At 40.3% G+C, this 18,494-nt stretch overlaps 1 protein-coding gene across 6 annotated transcripts in view; it reads left to right on the top strand.

Annotated features, from left to right (window-relative positions):
* Positions 1-18,494, top strand: part of DLGAP1 (DLG associated protein 1) — an 881,241-nt gene that overhangs the window by 613,945 nt on the left and 248,802 nt on the right. For all 6 annotated transcript variants that reach the window (XM_044243349.1, XM_044243348.1, XM_044243347.1 and 3 more), the window contains one exon: positions 14,109-14,323. In XM_044243349.1, coding sequence (XP_044099284.1) covers positions 14,109-14,323 — 215 coding nt within the window. The remainder of the gene's footprint in view (positions 1-14,108; positions 14,324-18,494) is intronic.

Below are 18,494 nucleotides of genomic sequence, written 5' to 3'. Positions count from 1 at the left end.
CTCAAAGCTATTCATTCATTCAACAAGCACATATTAAACATTTACTGTACAGGAGGTTCTCTGGGAAAAACAAAGATGAATCACATTGTCCTCTGATTAATAATGAACGTGGCCGTGCTCTGTGCCAGATGCTCTAAAAACAGTGCTTTTCAAGCCAATGATAGCAACCAATTAGTGGTTCATGAAATCAATTCAGTGGGTCGCAAACAACATCATTTTTAATTAAATAGAACACAATAGAAGAGAATAGAAAAGAAGATAGAGTACATTGCCTCAGAGAGGTTAAGTCTTTCTTTCTTTCTTTCAGTTGTATATGCACATATAATGGTTTCCAAAGGAAACTGTTACTGTGAAACAGAGTCAAAACCTGTTTAAAAGCTACTGTTCTAGAGAGAGTGAAAGAAGACAACAAAAGCTTTGCTCTCAAGAAGCTTGTATCTTGCTAGGAAGATAAAGCTAATTAATGAACACCAGAATCCTTTGTATGAAGCCGCTAATGACTAAAGAGTCAATGAAATGTCGCTGATTTAGTGCCCCATGAGACTGAGACCAGGGAAAAATCCCTGTGGCAGTTCATTACTCCCTCCTCCTTGAAAAATTTCTCACTTGGCTTCTAGGACAACACACCTCACTGATCCTTCTCAGAATCCCTGACTCATTCCTCCTTAGCTCCCCATCTCCTCTGGTTGGGTCAATGCCAAATGGGCACAGTTCTTGGGCCACTTTTCTCTCCTACCAGTACCTATTCCTTAGGTCACCTCAGTCATTTTCTGAGCTTTAAATACCATGTGAGGGCCCACGTTTGCTTTTGCAGCTCAGACAGCCTGAACTCCCAGCCTTGCATTACCAGGGCCCTAGTGAATCTCTCTACTTAGATGTCTCGTGGACATCTCAAACTTAATCTGTCCCAAACTGAACTCATCTTTGTCACTCCAGTCCACACCTCCCTTAGGGTCTCATCTCAGCCACGGGGAATTCAATCCCTCCAGCCAATCGTGCCAAAAATCGTGGTGTCGTTCTTAACTTTTTTCTACTCTACTCTCAACTCCTGTGTCCAAATCATCGTGGAAAAGCCTACGGGCTCTATCTTCTCCCTACCTCTTCTGCTACCACCATTCCTCACCTTCAACTCCAGTCTGGATAAGTGTGTGAGCCTCCAGACTCTTCCCCAGATTCTACCTTATCCCTTCTAGCAACCTCAACTCAGCAAGCCAAATGATCCTTTTAAACTGTGATCGGTCACGTCTCTCATCAGAACCTCTGAGCTATTCCTGTTTCTCCGAGGAAAAGTCACAGCCCTTCCAATGGCCTGTGAGGCCCAGGGACCTAGACCCCATGCCCACTCATCACCACTCTGTGCTCACCTTCTGTCTGCTCTCACTCCCCTGCCCTGCTGGGCCTCTGCAAGGTAGCATGGCAGGCCTGTCTTCCCAGCAGGACTTTCTTACTCTTCTGCTCCAGGCACTTGCCCTACAGACCTCCTGGCTGATCCCCTCCCCCACTGGATCTTTACTCAAGGTCACTTCCTCAGTGAGGCCTCCAGGGACCATGCTCTGCAGCACTGCAAATCCCTTCACCTTCCCTCTTTCATGGATACACTCTGCTCCTCTCTCCTGCTTTCCTTTTCTCAGTGGTACAGCTCACCATCTAACAAATATTTTACTTGTTCCTGCCTGTCCTCTTCCTTCCGCATTTTACCTTCTGTATCCCCAGTACCTAAAGCAGCACCTGTTTCACAATAATAAGCTCATTAAATAGGCACTGAATAAATGAATACATGCTTTTAAAGTGAAAGAGACAAAGAAATGATACTTTTAACTCCACCTTAGCCAGTAAGGAAAGTAAGGGAATACCATAATGAAGTTTGGTCTAAGAAACCTCACCTCTGGAAAACAGCATGGAGGTTCCTCAAAAGGTTGAAAATAGAGCTACCCTACGACCCAGCAATCACACTACTGGGTATTTACCTTAAAGATACAAATGTAGTGATCTGAAGGGGCACGTGTACCCGAATGTTTATAGCAGCAATAGCCACAATAGCCTAACTATGGAAAGAACCTAGTTGTCCATCAACAGATGAATGGATAAAGAAGATGTGGTATATATACACAATGGAATACTATGCAGCCATCAAAAGAAATGAAATCTTGTCATTTGCAACGACATAGATGGAACTAGAGGGTATTATGCTGAGTGAAATAAGTCAATCAGAGAAAGACAATTATCATATGATCTCTCTGATATGAGGAATTTGAGAGGCAGGGCAGAGGATTATGGGGGATAGGGAAGGAAAAAATGAAACAAGATGGGATCGGGGGGCGGGGGAGATAAACCATAAGAGACTCTTAATCTCACGAAACAAACTGAGGGTTGCTGAGGGGAGCTGCGGGTATGGCGAGGGTGGTTGAGTTATGGACATTGGAGGGTATGTGCTATGAAATGTGTAAGCCTGATGATTCACAGACCTGTACCCTTGGGGCAAATAATGCATTGTATATCAATAAAAAATAATAAATTTTTTAAAATAACATTAAAATTTAAAAAAAAAGAAACCTCACCTTAAACTCTATAATGAATACTCCAGTTGAGACATTTCCTCTCGAGGGAGCCTGAGCTAGTTTGGAAATACTGGTTCGGATAGCTACTGAATGTGCCATACTCACTGTGCACATGTTTGTGGGACAACTCCCATTGGTTCTGTATCATGTTGCCCAGCAGAAGTGGGTTGAAATATAGCCTGAAAGTACAAATCCTCAAAAAGCCATTTCCCCATTTGGTAACTATGAAAGTGGAATTTTGTATTACACATGTGCATAAAGACACCCAAAATATTATTCCATTCTTTCTAGATGTCAAGAATTACATTCACATAATTTGAAAAATGATAGTTTCATTGAGTTAGAATGAACAGCATTCATGAAGAAGAGGTTCTGTTCTGACCCATTTGAGTACAGTACACTTTTAGGTGTCATGCATGTGACTTGGAGTAAAAAGTCCAAACAGCACCAAGGTGAACTAGTAATCAGATGAGAGGGATTAAAAAAAAAAAAAAAAAAAAGGCAGGAAATTTTGAGGTGTATCTCTTCTTAAATCTTTTTTTTTTCTAACAGACACCAAATAGCTAAGTTAACGGTTCACAAGTGTAATCATTTATGGCCCATTTGAGAAACTTAGTAACCCAAAACTTAATGGTAAACTGAAGGAAAATATTTGCTGAAATCTATTTCAAAATTTGTAATTTGGGTGGCACCTGAGTGGCTCAGTTGGCTAAGTGTCTGCCTTTCGGCTCAGGTCATGATCCCAGAGTCCTGAGATCAAGCCCCAAACTGGGTTCCCTGCTCAGTAGGGAATATGCTTCTCCCTCTGCCCTTCCCCCTGCTCATGCTCTCTCTCTCTCTAATATATAACATCTTTTAAAATTCTTATAATTTCGAAATTAAGGATTAATACTAGAGATGACTGATTTGATATAAACTAGCTATTCCAAGATCAACAGACTGTAAGCTCTAAGGGAAAAGATCCATACTCAAAAACATTGACAAGTAGTCGGGTCTCAGAACTGCTGAGGGATTTAGAAGATTTTAGCCAATACCAAAATTTAGTATTGATGAATGGTATTTCTACATCTGGGCTTCTGTAGACTTCAGGAAGATCCCTAACCATCTACCTGCATCTCTGCTGTTGAGCACCAGACACAGAATTCATACTTGTCTCAGGGAATTCAACTTTTGGAATCGTAACTACAAATCACCAGGAATACAGTGGGCAGGTGCCACCACGCATGACTGCATCACTGATGGCTCACCCAGCCATTGCAAGCCAACAGATATGCCTCCACTTAGCCAGAGAGACATGTGAGAAATGAACAGTTGCATTAAAAAATAAGAAAGGGCTCTAAATTAGCTTATCCCCTATATGGTCAATGGAAATAAATGTAAGATACAACAGACCTAACCCTCTGACGTTTTTAATCTTGCTATCTTTTAGGATGTTTATGTTCTTGCTTATATTTCACTAAACCTTGTAGCCAACTGCAACTGCTGGATGATGGGTGTTCTGTGGTTCTTTCAAGCACCTAAACCTCCCTCCTTGTTACAGGTGTCAAAACGTTACAGCATTGTAGCTCCCAGTAACTTAATGCTTGAGTTTCATGTTTAATGGAAAATTGCTAAGCTTTGAAACTTACAGACAGCAGAATAATATGATGAAAAGAACATAGAAATTTGAAACAAACTTGCCCTTTGATTCTGAATATGATTTACTAGCTGTACAATTTAGTGTAAGTTATTTAATAGCACAAACACTCAATTTTCTCATCTTTGCAATGGGGTTAATAACAACTAGGGTTTTGTATCATATGAGATAAAGTTTGTGTGTTGGGATTGTAAAATGGCTACCAGCAAGTCCTAAAGCTAATTTCTTTACTGTGGGTGTACTGAATGTGAGAGGAAGTATCTTCAACTCAGCATTCCAAGCAAAGGTTGAGACGCTTGCTTACTGAGCAGGCTTAGATCACACACTCAGCCCTGAGCCACGCAAGGCAACTGGGGAACGTGATGTGTTGACTGACTGAGCCAACTGCTGTGCTACTCCTGAGACACGTGGACCTCAAGTGTGTTTCCTTCTGGGGAGGAAGGGTTCTCCAGAGCAAAATCATGGAGATGTGACTACAAGAACCAGAATTAGAACCAGGGTCGCAAAACCCACTGTTGTCCACTACAGTCAAAATGCGGGGTGGACAGTGAGGAAAATTAAGTTTTCTCCCTGTCCTCACATTATACCAGAATGTGGTATCTTAGTTACTTCTTCTTAATGTGGAATCACAAAGCATCTTCACGACAGACAGCAACCCCTTTGGTGTCAGCTGTCACCTCACTAACATTTTCTACCAGCCCGGAAAGGCTCATGGACCACTTTGAGGGGTCACAGACCTTGCCCCTCACATTTCTCCCACAATGCCTTTTCTCAGTGGCATCCATTAACTTCACACATAGACATTCAACTCCTAAAGAATGGTTTAACCACCAGGGAAGAAGATTTTTAAAGAACAAAGTACAAACCCAGTAGGTGAATCAAAGGTACTGAAATACTTCACTCAGCTTGACTTGTTTTAAAGCTATTTTTCCATTTCCCTTCATCTATCTCCCAGATTTGCCCAATCACTTAAAACTTACAAACCCCTTTGACACCAGAGACTGTGTTTTATAAAATGCTTTTGGTATATTTACCCAGCACCTACTATGGTGCTAAGTACCCTGTAGACACCTATAAATGTTGGTGGGTGAGAATAATTCCATAGGATTATGGAATAATAAAAGCAACAGAATCACTGTACATAGTACTGTTTACAAAGTTTTGTTTAAGAATGCTGAAACATTTTTATTTGGAAGGAGATATAGCGAAGGGTCTATTTAAAAAGAGGTAGGTATTTACTCTTGTCCTTAAAAGGTCATTTTTAAGCAATCTGAAGCAAATTAAGCTTTGCACCCCCTTCGGGCTTTGTGGGGAGTTAGAAAGGGCGGTTGCCAGGGAAATCTGATTGGAAAACACCAATCAGACCTTGGGATCTGCACGTCGCGTAATTGTAATTTTCCTATTCTTGCTCTTTTTTTCTGCTTTTGCTATGAGAAGAGCAAGCTTAAAAGGCTACAGGGACATTTATGCCAAGTCGCATTTGTCAAGTTGAAAGCTGTGTGGAGCAGAAAAGCAATTCTCCCCGCTGTAAAGAAGATGCAAAGGACCCGAGTGAGTAGGGAATCTGAGAGCTCACTAAAAGTGCTTAGAAGGCAGAGACATTCACGCCATTTCTGTAACAAGTTGTAGGCAGGCACTTGAAATCCAGGGGGAAGCCTCCTTACCACTGGGATGCATGCAGCCCCCCACAGCCATCCTTGAAAGACTTGGTTGTCCTTCAAGTTTTCTAGCTCCAACCCCCAACTGTCCGACAACAGCAGTTGCTAAGGGCACCAGGAAACACTGAGAGAGCAAATGCTGTTTTACTTCTTATTATCCTAAACCCTCTTCAACAGTGCTGGCAAATTAGTGACAAGATAATATTTATGCTGATTTCAATAGTTACATTTTATGTTATTTTAGAAATAAAGTACAGTCGAATGGGAGCATGCCCTCCCTTCCCCCTACCCCATTTATTTTGTTCAGTCATTTAATCAATGTACATTCATCAGAGGCAGGGTGACATTAAAGTTTTGATGTCAGACAAAGCCAGACTCCTACTCATTATTATGACCTTGAGAGTCATTTCTGCTTTTTGAATCTAAGTTTTGTAGCAGTAAAATGGACAGAGTTAATGCCCAGCTCATCAGACTGCTGGAAGTATTCACGTAACATAGATATCTCTTCCAGCCCTCTGAGGTTACCCCAGAAATGTCAGATTATTCTGTAAATATCAGATCCCTAGCTCTCCTTTCATACATATAGGTTTTCCTCCTTGTATTTACCCTTCTTCATCGAGCTCAGGTAAGACCAAATCTGTTATCTCCTCAGCCATAGTCAAGCGCCCTCATCTACCCGGTTGCTTTAAGAGAAACACTCAATTGTTGAAGAGATCGACAGCTGCCAAGGAATAGCCTTGCAAAGATCAATCTCTTACCGATGGCCACCATTTTAATCACTGCTGTAACTTGCTATGTTGTCTTTATTCCCATCTCATCGATAAAATGCCTACCTTTTTTTTTTTTTCCTCCCTGCTTCTCTGGTTCCTGACAAATTAGAACTTTAAGTCCCACCTCAGCCTGAGAGGTTTCCCTCCCTAAACCTCTGCCATCCAGAACCGCTCACAGAAGTGCACTGGCCTCCCCTGGTATATTTCAGGATATACGCTCCATTTCAGCTGTCCCAGCTTTCTAAGGGTCTGCATTCCTTTTGTGGCTCTCAGATTTCCCAAAATCTCACGCATTTTCATCCCTCCAAACCTCACCATCCAACCTCCCATCTCAAGATAATCCGCTGTCCAGGACTCCCTCACACATGGCTTCATCTCCCAGCCATCATCTCTCAGACCATCATTGGCACAAAATGTCTGACTTCTCTCTACATGTAGTTACACTCTACTGACAGCAGCCCAGCAAAAGTGGGGGACTGAAACCCCAAATCCCGTGGAAGAGCCTTTTAAAAGTAAGCCTTCTCATGTCTGAAATAGTATTTCTTATAACTTCTACTTAAAGGCTTGTAATCCTTCCTTTGTTTTATTAACATTTTTTTCCTCCAGACAGATCTTAAAACCATAGGGAGGTGTTTGTATTTTTTTTCCTTACCTGAAATATGTATTCTTTAGGTTACCATAAAATAACAACTGTGACTCAAAAGACAGCCAAGATCTGAACACAGGGGGACCAGGGGAATCACTATCTGTGAAGAGTAGACCCTATTTGGGGTATAGTGTCACCCTATACCAAATACTAAGCTCTCTGGACCTCAATTTCTATATTTGACAAGTTAAGGTTATAATAATTCTTCTTATCCTTCAAGGTAGTTGTAAGGATGATAAGACATTATGTGAGCTTATGTTTTTTGCAAAAGCGTGGCACAGATGAATGCTAATTATTATTATTAAGTTGGTCACTATTAAATAGGAATATTAAGTTCTGTGCTTTCTACCCTAGAATATATCCATTTATTTTTATTTTCACACATGTTCTTTAAAAGGTATTTGGTTTTAAGATGTATGTTTCTCATTTTGGCATCTTTGATATTGGAATGAACCATATAATCTAGGAAGAGTCAGAGTTTAGTTGATGGCATTGATTTCTTAGGGGCACAAAAAAATATTGAGGGTTTTGCATTGGTAGCTTAGATTCAGGATAATGTGGCATTTGCATACTAGAGGAAGGCTGCAGGTAGGTCAAAGGAAGGGTAGTCTGTCTATTCAAAATGGAAACTTTGTTAACCAAGTGGGGATAACACCCCCCCCCAAAAAAATCAGCAAAATATTTGAGACCCTCAGAACAGAAGGTATTATCTTGGATCATATAACTTTTAAGAGTTCCCCAAGGGAAATATTTTTCAAGGGTCTCTAGCTTATCATAGCTTTTGCTCATGGATCAACCAGAATGAGTGTGATCCTCTTTCAGCTGAGTTTGGAGAAACCTGAAGGGGGAAAATATTTGGCAGCACAGAAGACAGTCTACTTTCAAAGATCCTAAAAGAGACAGAAGCACATTTCTGTGTTTGAAATTTTTGTATTTTTATATAGGATAACATATATATTCCATCTGCTTATATTCTTATACTAGAACATCTGCTTTAATGAGTGGAAGATGGTCAGCTAAAATGCCACTGCTTTTTTAATCCCCAAGTTATTTATGGCTGGCCATACTTTAAAAGTAGCCATGAAAAGACAGATTTCTTTTGTTTTCCTCAGATTTTAGTGGTCCTTGGAAGTTCACAAACTATATTCACACACATAATTTCTATTCATTATATATCTATTATCATCCTCATTTTAGAGATGGAAAAACTGAATCAAGGAGATAAAGTGACTTATCCAAGGTCACCCACATTGAGTGAAAGTAAAGCTCGAATTGGAATTCATTCATTCACTTAGTATCATATTTACCCAGAAACCTATTCCCTTTCTGGCAATGTACTAGGCCCTAGAAATAGCCAGATAAACAGTAGGAAGCTTGCCCCGCCCCTTACCTTTTCAGCCTCTTCCGCACCTCTGTAACTCAGAGCGGCACAGAGCAGAAACTTCATACAGCCCAGAGGTTCCCTAACTCCCACTCTTGGTCTGGACAGTTCTCATACATCTGGGTTTTAAAACAAACAAACAAACAAACAAAAAACCCTTTAAATACAAACACAGTTCCCAGGGAGGGAAGGCTCCCAAAAGGTTCCCTGTCTCGGTCCTGCAGAATAGAGATGAGACCCCAGGACAGACAGCTGGGAGTACTTCCTGATGGGAACTGTCACTTAAGAATGATGGAAGTAGATAGTCTATTAGGATTTTATGTTTTTACTTACTATATTTCAATTATTGCTGCTCCTTCTTTGAGGAAGAATATTAGAAGCAGGCATCTGAATCTTCTTGGAAAGCTAATGTCATCCATCATGAGGGAGTGCCCAAGTGCTATACCAGTAGGGCAGAGCTCCCCTCGAAGACCTTTACTGAGCATTCCCTGTGCACTTGTGGGCATTACCCCATTTAATACATGCCTAACTCTCCATGGGGTAGGAAACAGAAAAGGAAATTGAGGCATATGCCTAGTTTCTGACACAGCAGGATCTTAGACCTCGGTAGTCTAGAAGCAGAGCTCACATCTTTGAGCCCCCAGCTAATACTGCTTCCCCCCGTTTCAGTGAGCTTACCAAGTAATTAGAGAGATGACACAAAGACACATAAAAAAGTAGTGCCTATAAATGCCATTGTGTGATTAGGCACATTAAATACGCAGCAGGACGGTGTGGATTAGGCTTGGGGCCATACAGTGTCCAACACGACTATATAACTCGGCCCTTGTAATTTGACGCCAGTCATAGTCAGTGAATAATGAATGGGCAGGGTTGTGTGCCGATAAAACTTCATCTACAAACACAGATGGCAAGCTGGATTTAGTCTGTAAGCTGCAGTTTGCTGACCCCTCATGTAGAGATACATGCTATAGATTTCATTAAAAAGATAAGTTTACTCTGAAGCAGTCAGAGGGAGCTTTATAGTTGCTGAGTTCAGCCTGGCAGGAAGATTTGAGACAGATGTATAAGACCCTACCTGACCTGGCCCTGCACCCCTGGCCTCCTTGTATCACTTTCCCCTTGCTGGGTACTCTCCAGTCATTCTGGCATTTTCACTCACACGCTTACTCTGTTTTTGTTTTCTTAGATTTTATTTATTTATTTGACAGACAGAGATCGCAAGTAGGCAGAGAGGCAGGCAGAGAGAGAGGTGGGGGAAAGCAGGCTTCCTGCTGAGCAGAGAGCCTGAGAGGGGATGGTAGCTCGATCCCAGGATCCTGAGATCATGACCTGAGCCGAAGGCAGAGGCTTTAACCCACTGAGCCACCCAGGTACCCCTCCCAAGCTTAGTCTTATTCTAGAGACTCTGCACTGGCTGATCCTTTTGCCTGGGAGCTCTTCCCAGCTCTCCTCCAGTCTCCTCGGGAATATTATCGCTTTTCTGAGGAACAGGCTAAAGGAGTCCCCTTCCAGCCACATTGTTACATTAGCCCATCTTATTTTCCTAGTTCCATTTATGCTGAAATTATCTTGTTCATTGATTTGCATGCTTGACTATTATCTGTCTCTTCCTGCACTGCTTCTAGAATGTTTGCTCCACAGCATGAGATCCATGTTTGTACTGTTCACTGCCATATATTCCTGGCACCCACACCATGACTGGAAAAGAAACAAGTAAAAAATACTTGCAGATGTGAGGGAAGAAGGAGAGAGGCAAAGAGAGATGCACAAGGAGACTGAGAAAATGCAAGCATGTCCCACTGGGTCATGTTTCATTATCTCCTGTTCTGTAACTGAATAGACTACAGCTGTGATTAGAATGACCCATCATTCAGTGTCCATGCACTCTTTCAATTAAGAAAACATCCTCATCCTGTAAATAGAGGGTGCTAGCTCTTGGTTATGGTCATTCTTTGGTCAGAAGCAAGCCTTCCGTAATTCTGAACTGTGACATGTAGTCTAAGTTATAGACTGGTTATTCCTGAAATAGAAAAATGCACTCTAGACATCATTTTGTTTGATCAAAAATAAAGCTCTCTATTGGAATTTAATGCTTAAACATATGCATTAAAAAGCAAATAATCCTTTTTTCTCTAATTCATAACCACTGTTAAATCTAACACTTATTACATTGATTTTATTATTGTTTCTTTTTTTTTTAAAGATTTTATTTATTTATTTGTCAGAGATAGAGGGAGAGAGAGCGAGCACAGGCAGACAGAGAGGCAGGCAGAGGCAGAGGGAGAAGCAGGCTCCCCGCCGAGCAAGGAGCCCGATGTGGGACTCGATCCCAGGACGCTGGGATCATGACCTGAGCCGAAGGCAGCGGCTTAACCAACTGAGCCACCCAGGCGTCCCTTATTATTGTTTCTTAAAAATTTTGCGTCCAACCGCCTCCAGGGTTGGTGCAGACAAGCAGGACATCTGGCTGGCCTACGACCAACAAGTGTCTATTTGCTCCAGCTTCCCCTCCTTAGTAAGACTTCTATTCCCTCAAACTCCCAGGACAAGTAATACTGAAGCTTTCTCAGACAGCCATAAGGTTAATTGTTTCTTTGGATTTCCCCAAATTTTCTTCTTTCTGTGCAACTGGGACAGATAGACACATCAACTTTTGACTAGATCACAATAGTAGCTGTGCCCCATGATTTTCTGCTCTTTCCAATTAAAAGGCAGTAACGTTTCACACTCAGGCCCCTTACAAATTGGCGTGCCTTCTTAGAAAACTATGCACCTGGTCACTGTCTCCCCTTATGCTTTAGAGTTTAAAAGGGTCAGGATAAAAATTCTGGCTCAGTCATAGGAACTTCAGAGACACTATTTTTCTTCTCCAAGATCTTGATTTTCTGTTTCTTTACATTTTTCCTAGAACTGATTTCTATATTATTGTATAGGTAATCTTGTTGTAGGCTACCTTTATGTGTATGAATAATGCATTAATTTTTAAATCCCATTCCATACAACTTCTTAGCTTCTATCATTTGAAAACAGTTTCATTGAGAGGTATACAGATTAAATACTTTACAGTTGGTTCCCTTAGCAACAGTTGCAACCCATTGTTAGTGCAAGCCCAAGTTCCTACCATAAACTAACTTTGGGAAAAACATCCAAACAGAAATTTGCTATGTTTCATTTCATAATTGATATGACCTCATACAAGTTTGTCCTTAGTCTCTGACATATTCCAGAGACCAATGTTTATTTATGAACTGTGAATCAGTACCAAGAAATGGCCAAATGCTACGTGCATCATCTGTGACCCTCAGCTGTACCAACGTAATTTATAAAATGTAATTGCTAAGCCAATAATGAGGTTCTGAAGATGATCATATTTTTCAGTGAGTCACCTTCCAACTGAAGGAAAACAAGGCTGTTCTAAACATCTATGATTTCACTAAGAAATCTTCCTTGTTGCTATAGTGATTTTTTGATGCTTTTTAGCTAAAAAAGTAAAAACTCTGCATTGTTATTACCATGATCAACAAACAGCAAATGGATCAGATGTAATGGATTACAAGGTGGCATGGGACTATGGCTCTTTGGTTCTATAGGTGCCACAGATCATAGCCCACATAGTGGTCAAGAGAACCAGGTTAGAACTCTGTACCTTCGCAGCTGAGACTTATGTGTCCCCACATGGGGCTTGACCTCATGACCCTGAGATCATGACCTGAGCCAAAATCAAGAGTTGGACGCTCAACCGATGCTGAGCCACCCACCAACCCCTTTATTCTGTTTTTAGGGAAACATCTATTCTCACTTTCTGGAATCTAGAACATTTAGGAACCTGTGTCCAATATGTGTATGTGTCATTGGGAACAATTTTATGAATGCTTCTGAGTTAAAAATTCACACATTATTAATCATAAAATTTAGGTTAAGTAAATTCTAACCTTTGGAGTCAAACCAAAATGCTTTGATTGCCAGTGCCATTATGTGTTCTTTTATTAGTTGTGTGTTCTTTGGCAAATTCTTTAAGTTCTCTGAGTTCTTGTTCCTTATCTGAGAAATACAGAGAAAAATTATGCAGAGTTGTTACGTTGATTGAAAAAAAAAAAGATCCTGTAAGCAAATCCCTTCGCATAGTTAAATGTTAATGATGAGAGAATATATTATTTGCTGGATAATCAGTAAGTAGTTAGCATCAGAATATTAAATACCTGTTAACCTTCTCATTGAAACTTGGACAGTTCCCAGGAGCCCTTCCTGGCTACTCCTTCCCCATCACCATTACTGATAACTCCTACATCTAGTCTCTCTTTGGTGCATGTTCACTTATGGCACCATATCTTAAGCTTCCTGATGGGCTGATTTGGAACTGTTCACAAATGTGTTTATGCACTGTCTTCTCATTGCTGTTAAATCATATTAAGGACAAAAACCAACCTCCTTTGTTTTTTGGTTTCTTTTTTTTTTTTAAGCCCTGTGCAGTGTTCTATGCACTGTGGACTGTTTGTTGCTTCTTAATGGATAAAAAGAGTGGTCATTATGCATTCCTTTTACTAAATGGAGGAGTTATGAAATCCTAGGTTGAGTCCATGTTGAAGTGGAAAATCTAAGTGGAACTGAAGAGAAAATCATAAAGAAGCCCTCTATAGCATATAGTGTAGTGTTCAGCTGAATTCAAAGGAAATGATTGTAGAAAAAGAAGGAGCAGTGTACTAAGAACATTATCTTATATGCTATCCCCCAAGTGGGGACTTAGAATAGGATCCAGCAAAGCAAGAGGAAAAGAACAATTCAGATAAGTAGCTGTAACAGGTAAGTAGAGAAACTCTTCAGGGGTGGGGGGTGTGTGTGTGTGTGTATACAGAGGCAAGGAAAATTTAAATTAAGAAAAGGCCACTCGCTTTCATGAGATCACTGGAAACCTTTAAAGACTGCTTTAAGCAGATCTATGGAAGATGAATACAAATTAAGAGGGGTTTAGAAAGAATAGGTTATTGAGAAGTCCATGTACCTGGTTTAGGAAGAAGAGAGATTCTATACAAGACAGTACAGATGGAAGGTGTGAGGAGAATAAAACTGAAAGATTCTTACATTTTAAATGACAGTTGACAACAAATAATTGAAAAGTTCAAATAAAACTGTTCTCCTTTCCAATGGTATTCTTATTCAAATTATTTCTTGAAATTCTTATTCTTATTAGCATGCAAAAAATTCAGAAGTAAATCAAAGCCAATGGTTTTAATTTTTCCTAATACACAGGATGTTTTAAAGATTAGGACATGGATTTTCATGGATTAAAATGTTTTAAAACCAATTACAGTAAAACACCGTTATTGAGAAATGAATCTCTGAAGTTTTAGATAATTTATCTATATTACCCATATTCGCGGTCAACCAAAAAAAGAACAAAAGGAAAGGGAACTATAGGATTTTATTAAAGATGAATTATCTGTTTTCTATGTGAATAGGTTCCTCAGGATGACTGGACAGGGTACACCCCTCGAGGTAAAGACGACGAAATTCCATGCCGAAGAATGCGGAGTGGCAGCTACATCAAGGCCATGGGGGATGAAGACAGTGGTGACTCTGACACAAGTCCCAAGCCTTCTCCCAAAGTTGCTGCACGAAGAGAAAGCTATCTCAAGGCTACTCAGCCATCCCTTACAGAACTCACCACACTCAAGTAAGTGTTTCCAATGCTCTACTTCCAGTAGTCCAGCTCCTTACTTTAGCACCTAGAAGCAGATGGTGTGACTCCTAGAGTAATCAGGGCAGAGTACACCCTACAGATGGAGCAGTGCAATGTACTGAATGGTCTATTGATTTTGACCTGGGGTCTGACATGTGTATCCAGTGCCCCAAAGACACAGGCATCCTGGTGCGTTCTGCAGAAATCGTAAACTGAACCCCAAAACCCAAGAAGAAGAGTTTGAAACCATCCAGAATGGCTTTTGAAATGAATTAAGAATTCTGGTCAATGAAAAGATCCATGTCTTTCAACTCTCAGATGTTTCCTTAACCACTAAATCTTCAGGGCAACTCCTCCTTCTAAGATCCTTCAGTTTTTCAGATAATTGAGTAATATATAATATAATAGGGCAGATGATCTTGGAGAGACTTGTAGAAAGTGGCTATGCTTAAAAATTGAGTCATATGTAAAGGTTCTTGATACAGGTTTTTTTAATATATTTTATTTATTTATTTGATAGATCACAAGTAGGCAGAGAGGCAGGCAGAGAGAGAGGAGGAAGCAGGCTCCCCACTGAGCAGAGAGCCCGATGCGAGTCTCGATCCCAGGACCCTGAGATCATGACCTGAGCCAAAGGCAGAGGCCTTAATCCACTGAGCCACCCAGGTGCCCCTTGATACAGGTTTTTAATTTGGACATTAAATACATAGAATTTTTAAGACCTTGAAAATGGTTTTTTTGGGGGCTCCTGGCTGGCTCAGTCAGTGGAACATGTGACTTTTTTTTTTAAGATTTTATTTATTTATTTGACAGAGTGAGAAATTACGAGAAGGTGGAGAGGCAGGCAGAGAGAGAGAGAGGAGGAAGCAGGCTCCCTGCTGAGCAGAGAGCCCAATTCGGGACTCAATCCCAGGACCCTGAGACTATGACCTGAGCTGAAGGCAGAGTCTTTAACCCACTGATTCACCCAGGTGCCCCAGAACATGTGACTCTTAATCAAGGTTATAAATCTGAGCCTCACATTTGGTATGGAGATTACTTGAAAATAAAATCTTTAAAAAAATTATTTTTGGTTTTGTAAAATACAGTTATAAGTAGTCCTCACTTCCATTTGTGCTACTTGTAAATTGAAAACATCACTACAGAAGAAACTACTGAAATTGATTATTTTAAACAAGAGCTGATTAAATTTTAATATTATGTATGGAGAGTAAATCAGAACCTTGGAAAATATCAGGGCTTGGATCACCATTTGAAAAATATGAACAATTGGCATTTTTAAGTGCCCTTTCCCATATTTTGAGGGAATACATACTACCATTCATGTAATCATATTATGCTATAAAATAAAATATTAAAAGACAAAATAAATAGAAAAAGGCCAAAGATGTCAGGCTAAGGAAAATAAACTAGATTATTAACAGAGAACACTGAAAAACAGTGTACTCTTTTATGATGAAAACATTTAAATAGCAAAATGCACTACATCTTAAATAAGTGGACAAAGGGAGTCCCCTCATGAATTTTTTTTTCAAGGTAGCAGTGGAACCTCTCCAGATCATTTCAGTAAAAAATTACTACCAATGGCATTAATGAACCAACCCAACAAAGTAGCTCTTCTTTCTTTCCTTTGGCTTCCAGTTGCCCTTTCTCTTTGCCTTGATTACTCAGGTATTGGTTTTCTAGGGCTGCATCCCAAAGTCCCACAAACTGAGTGGCTTGAAACAACACACACTTGTAATGTCACAGTTCTGGAAGCTAGAAGTCTAACATCCAGGTATGAGCTGGGCCGCGATCCTTGAGAAACTTGGTAAGGACAATCCTTCCTGGCCTCTTCCCAGCTTCTGGTTGTGGCTAGCAGTCGTTGGCATTCTTTGGCTTCCAGTTGCTGGAATCTCTGCCTCTGTCATCACATGGCCTTCTCCCTTCTGGGTCTTCCCACAGCTGTCTTATGACACCACTCATATTGGATAATCAATCTTAACCTGATTAAATCAGCAAACCCTAAGTAAGGTCATGTTCACAGGTACTAGGAGTTAGGACTTTGATCTATGTGGGGAATGTACATCAACCCATAACACTGCCACACAAGGTCAAAGTAGATCAAGGATATGAAAAATAGAAATAGGTTTTTGTTGTACTTTGGCACACTTCACAGAGGCTCAGAAAATTAAATATATATCCAGTCTGGAAAAAAAAATTTTTTTTAAACTGGATTTGTAATAAAGGCAGTCTGCCAAGGTGGTTTAAAATCAGGGTGGCCAAGGATAACTTCTGGCAAACATCATCTATGGACTTTAAAATATCTCTCCACTAGAGACAATAATAGGCAGACACAGCCATGGTGTTAATTAACATCCTCCAGAAGAAGCAAAAGAGGGAATGCTTTGGGCAAGAAAGTCATTTAGACCTTCAAGAGCTCAGTTCCTCAACAAGCAGTGGGACTCTGCAACCTTCAGAGTCCCTTCTGCCACTTTTGTATCCTGTTAGTTGATCTATCAAGATGCATTTGTCACATCAGCTGAATGACATGTTAGGTCTCGGGTGATGAGACACAGGGATTGCCACTGCTCATGGTAATACCCAGGTACGAGGAGCACAGAAAGGAGTGGAGCTCTGACGATGCTGAGGACTGGGGTAGGCGCAGAAGTCACCTCTCACAATTATGCCTTGGGCTACTCCCCTCACAGCTTCAGGCCTGTAGGTGATCTGCTCTGAAGTCATTAGAACTCTTTCCTTTTCATGTTGCTTCCTATATAGTATCGTCTTCCTTTCAAGCCCAGGCCCTATTTTTACAACCATCATATATTTCTTTGCTCCAAAGTTTTAAGAGCAGCAGTTTTTAAAAGTTTTAAGAAAAAGACAAACACAGAGAGTGGCCAAGCTGTTGGTAGAGAAGGCCAGCTACTTCAGATACTGAAAACAGTCATAGAGCTGAGTTGAGTTAGTGACTATTTTCTTCCTCCAAACCTACGGAAATTCAAAATGGCAACCACTTTACAGGGGGATCCCTATAAATTGAGAAACTTTTTTTCTTATTCAAGAAGGAATTTCACCAAACCATCTCTATTCTTTAGCAAACAAGACAACATCTGACCGTCATTCAAATATACCTTTATTTTCTCAGCTACCATCCTATTCCCCAGGCTTATTTCCCATAGTTTTGTTTGTCTCCATTTTTTCCTCCTTGACTTGGTTTAGGGATTCCATTCCTCTCTACAGTCTACCTATTACGCTTCCATCACACTCAACTACAGATGATTCCTAGTGAGTTCTAGTTTAATGGTATTTAAGGAGGCACGTAAGAAGACAAGGGAAATATACTACGGAGGCAAAAAATTCAAACATGACATGACTTATAATCACTGCTGTCTTTTGTTCCTTAATGATGTTTTGACTCAAGACCATTATTTCTCTAGAAGTTTGAAGCATTCAGTCCCTCATGAGAAAAAAAGAAAAACCCCATATCCTGGAATTCTAGTTCCCCAAAAAAGAAAACTATATTTTTGTTCTTACTTCTTTGACATTTAAGTCAATTTTTTTTCCTCCTTCCTCCTCAGCAATTCACAGCTTTAGGGATGAATCATAGCCATGAACTAAGATAACTAAAATTAGCCAAGTGAGATTGGGGCAACATTTTGTTTGAGGTTTTCAACTCCTATCTTCTGTCAGAAATGCTGGAGAGAAAGCACTCCTGTACTTTCTTACATTGTTTTTCTCTTTTCTATTTTTATAAAGGCATCTTGAGGGTTTATTTACGTCACTTATGTAATTTATTTATTACGTCCTAAGGTCAAACATTCTAGAGTCATGAGCAGGCTTCAGACAGTGAACTCCATCTTTGGGCCACAATATTTCTGTAGCTACTCACTGAGAACCATTATATCTTTCATTTCCTTGTTTCCCTTCACAGCTGGTAACCAATTCTTTCACCTCACCACTAGCTTTGCTTTCTTCCTTTGGTATTAACTAACAATGAACTTGAAATGAATTATCACCCAAGAATATTAGTATTTCCAAATAATAACTCCTAGATGCTTAATAGTAAATTCTTAGGCAAGTCAAGGAGAGATTTGGGGGTCAGAATTCCCCTAAACCTCTCCACACCTTGGCTCTGATGAATTTAAGTCTTAGTTGGATTTGTTATGGTTTGCTATTTATTCTA

This window comes from Neovison vison, chromosome 3 (assembly GCF_020171115.1).
Source record: "Neovison vison isolate M4711 chromosome 3, ASM_NN_V1, whole genome shotgun sequence".
NCBI classification, from domain to species: domain Eukaryota; kingdom Metazoa; phylum Chordata; class Mammalia; order Carnivora; family Mustelidae; genus Neogale; species Neogale vison.
Note: the sequence above shows the minus strand (reverse complement) of the source record. Positions and strands in the feature narration are given on the sequence as shown.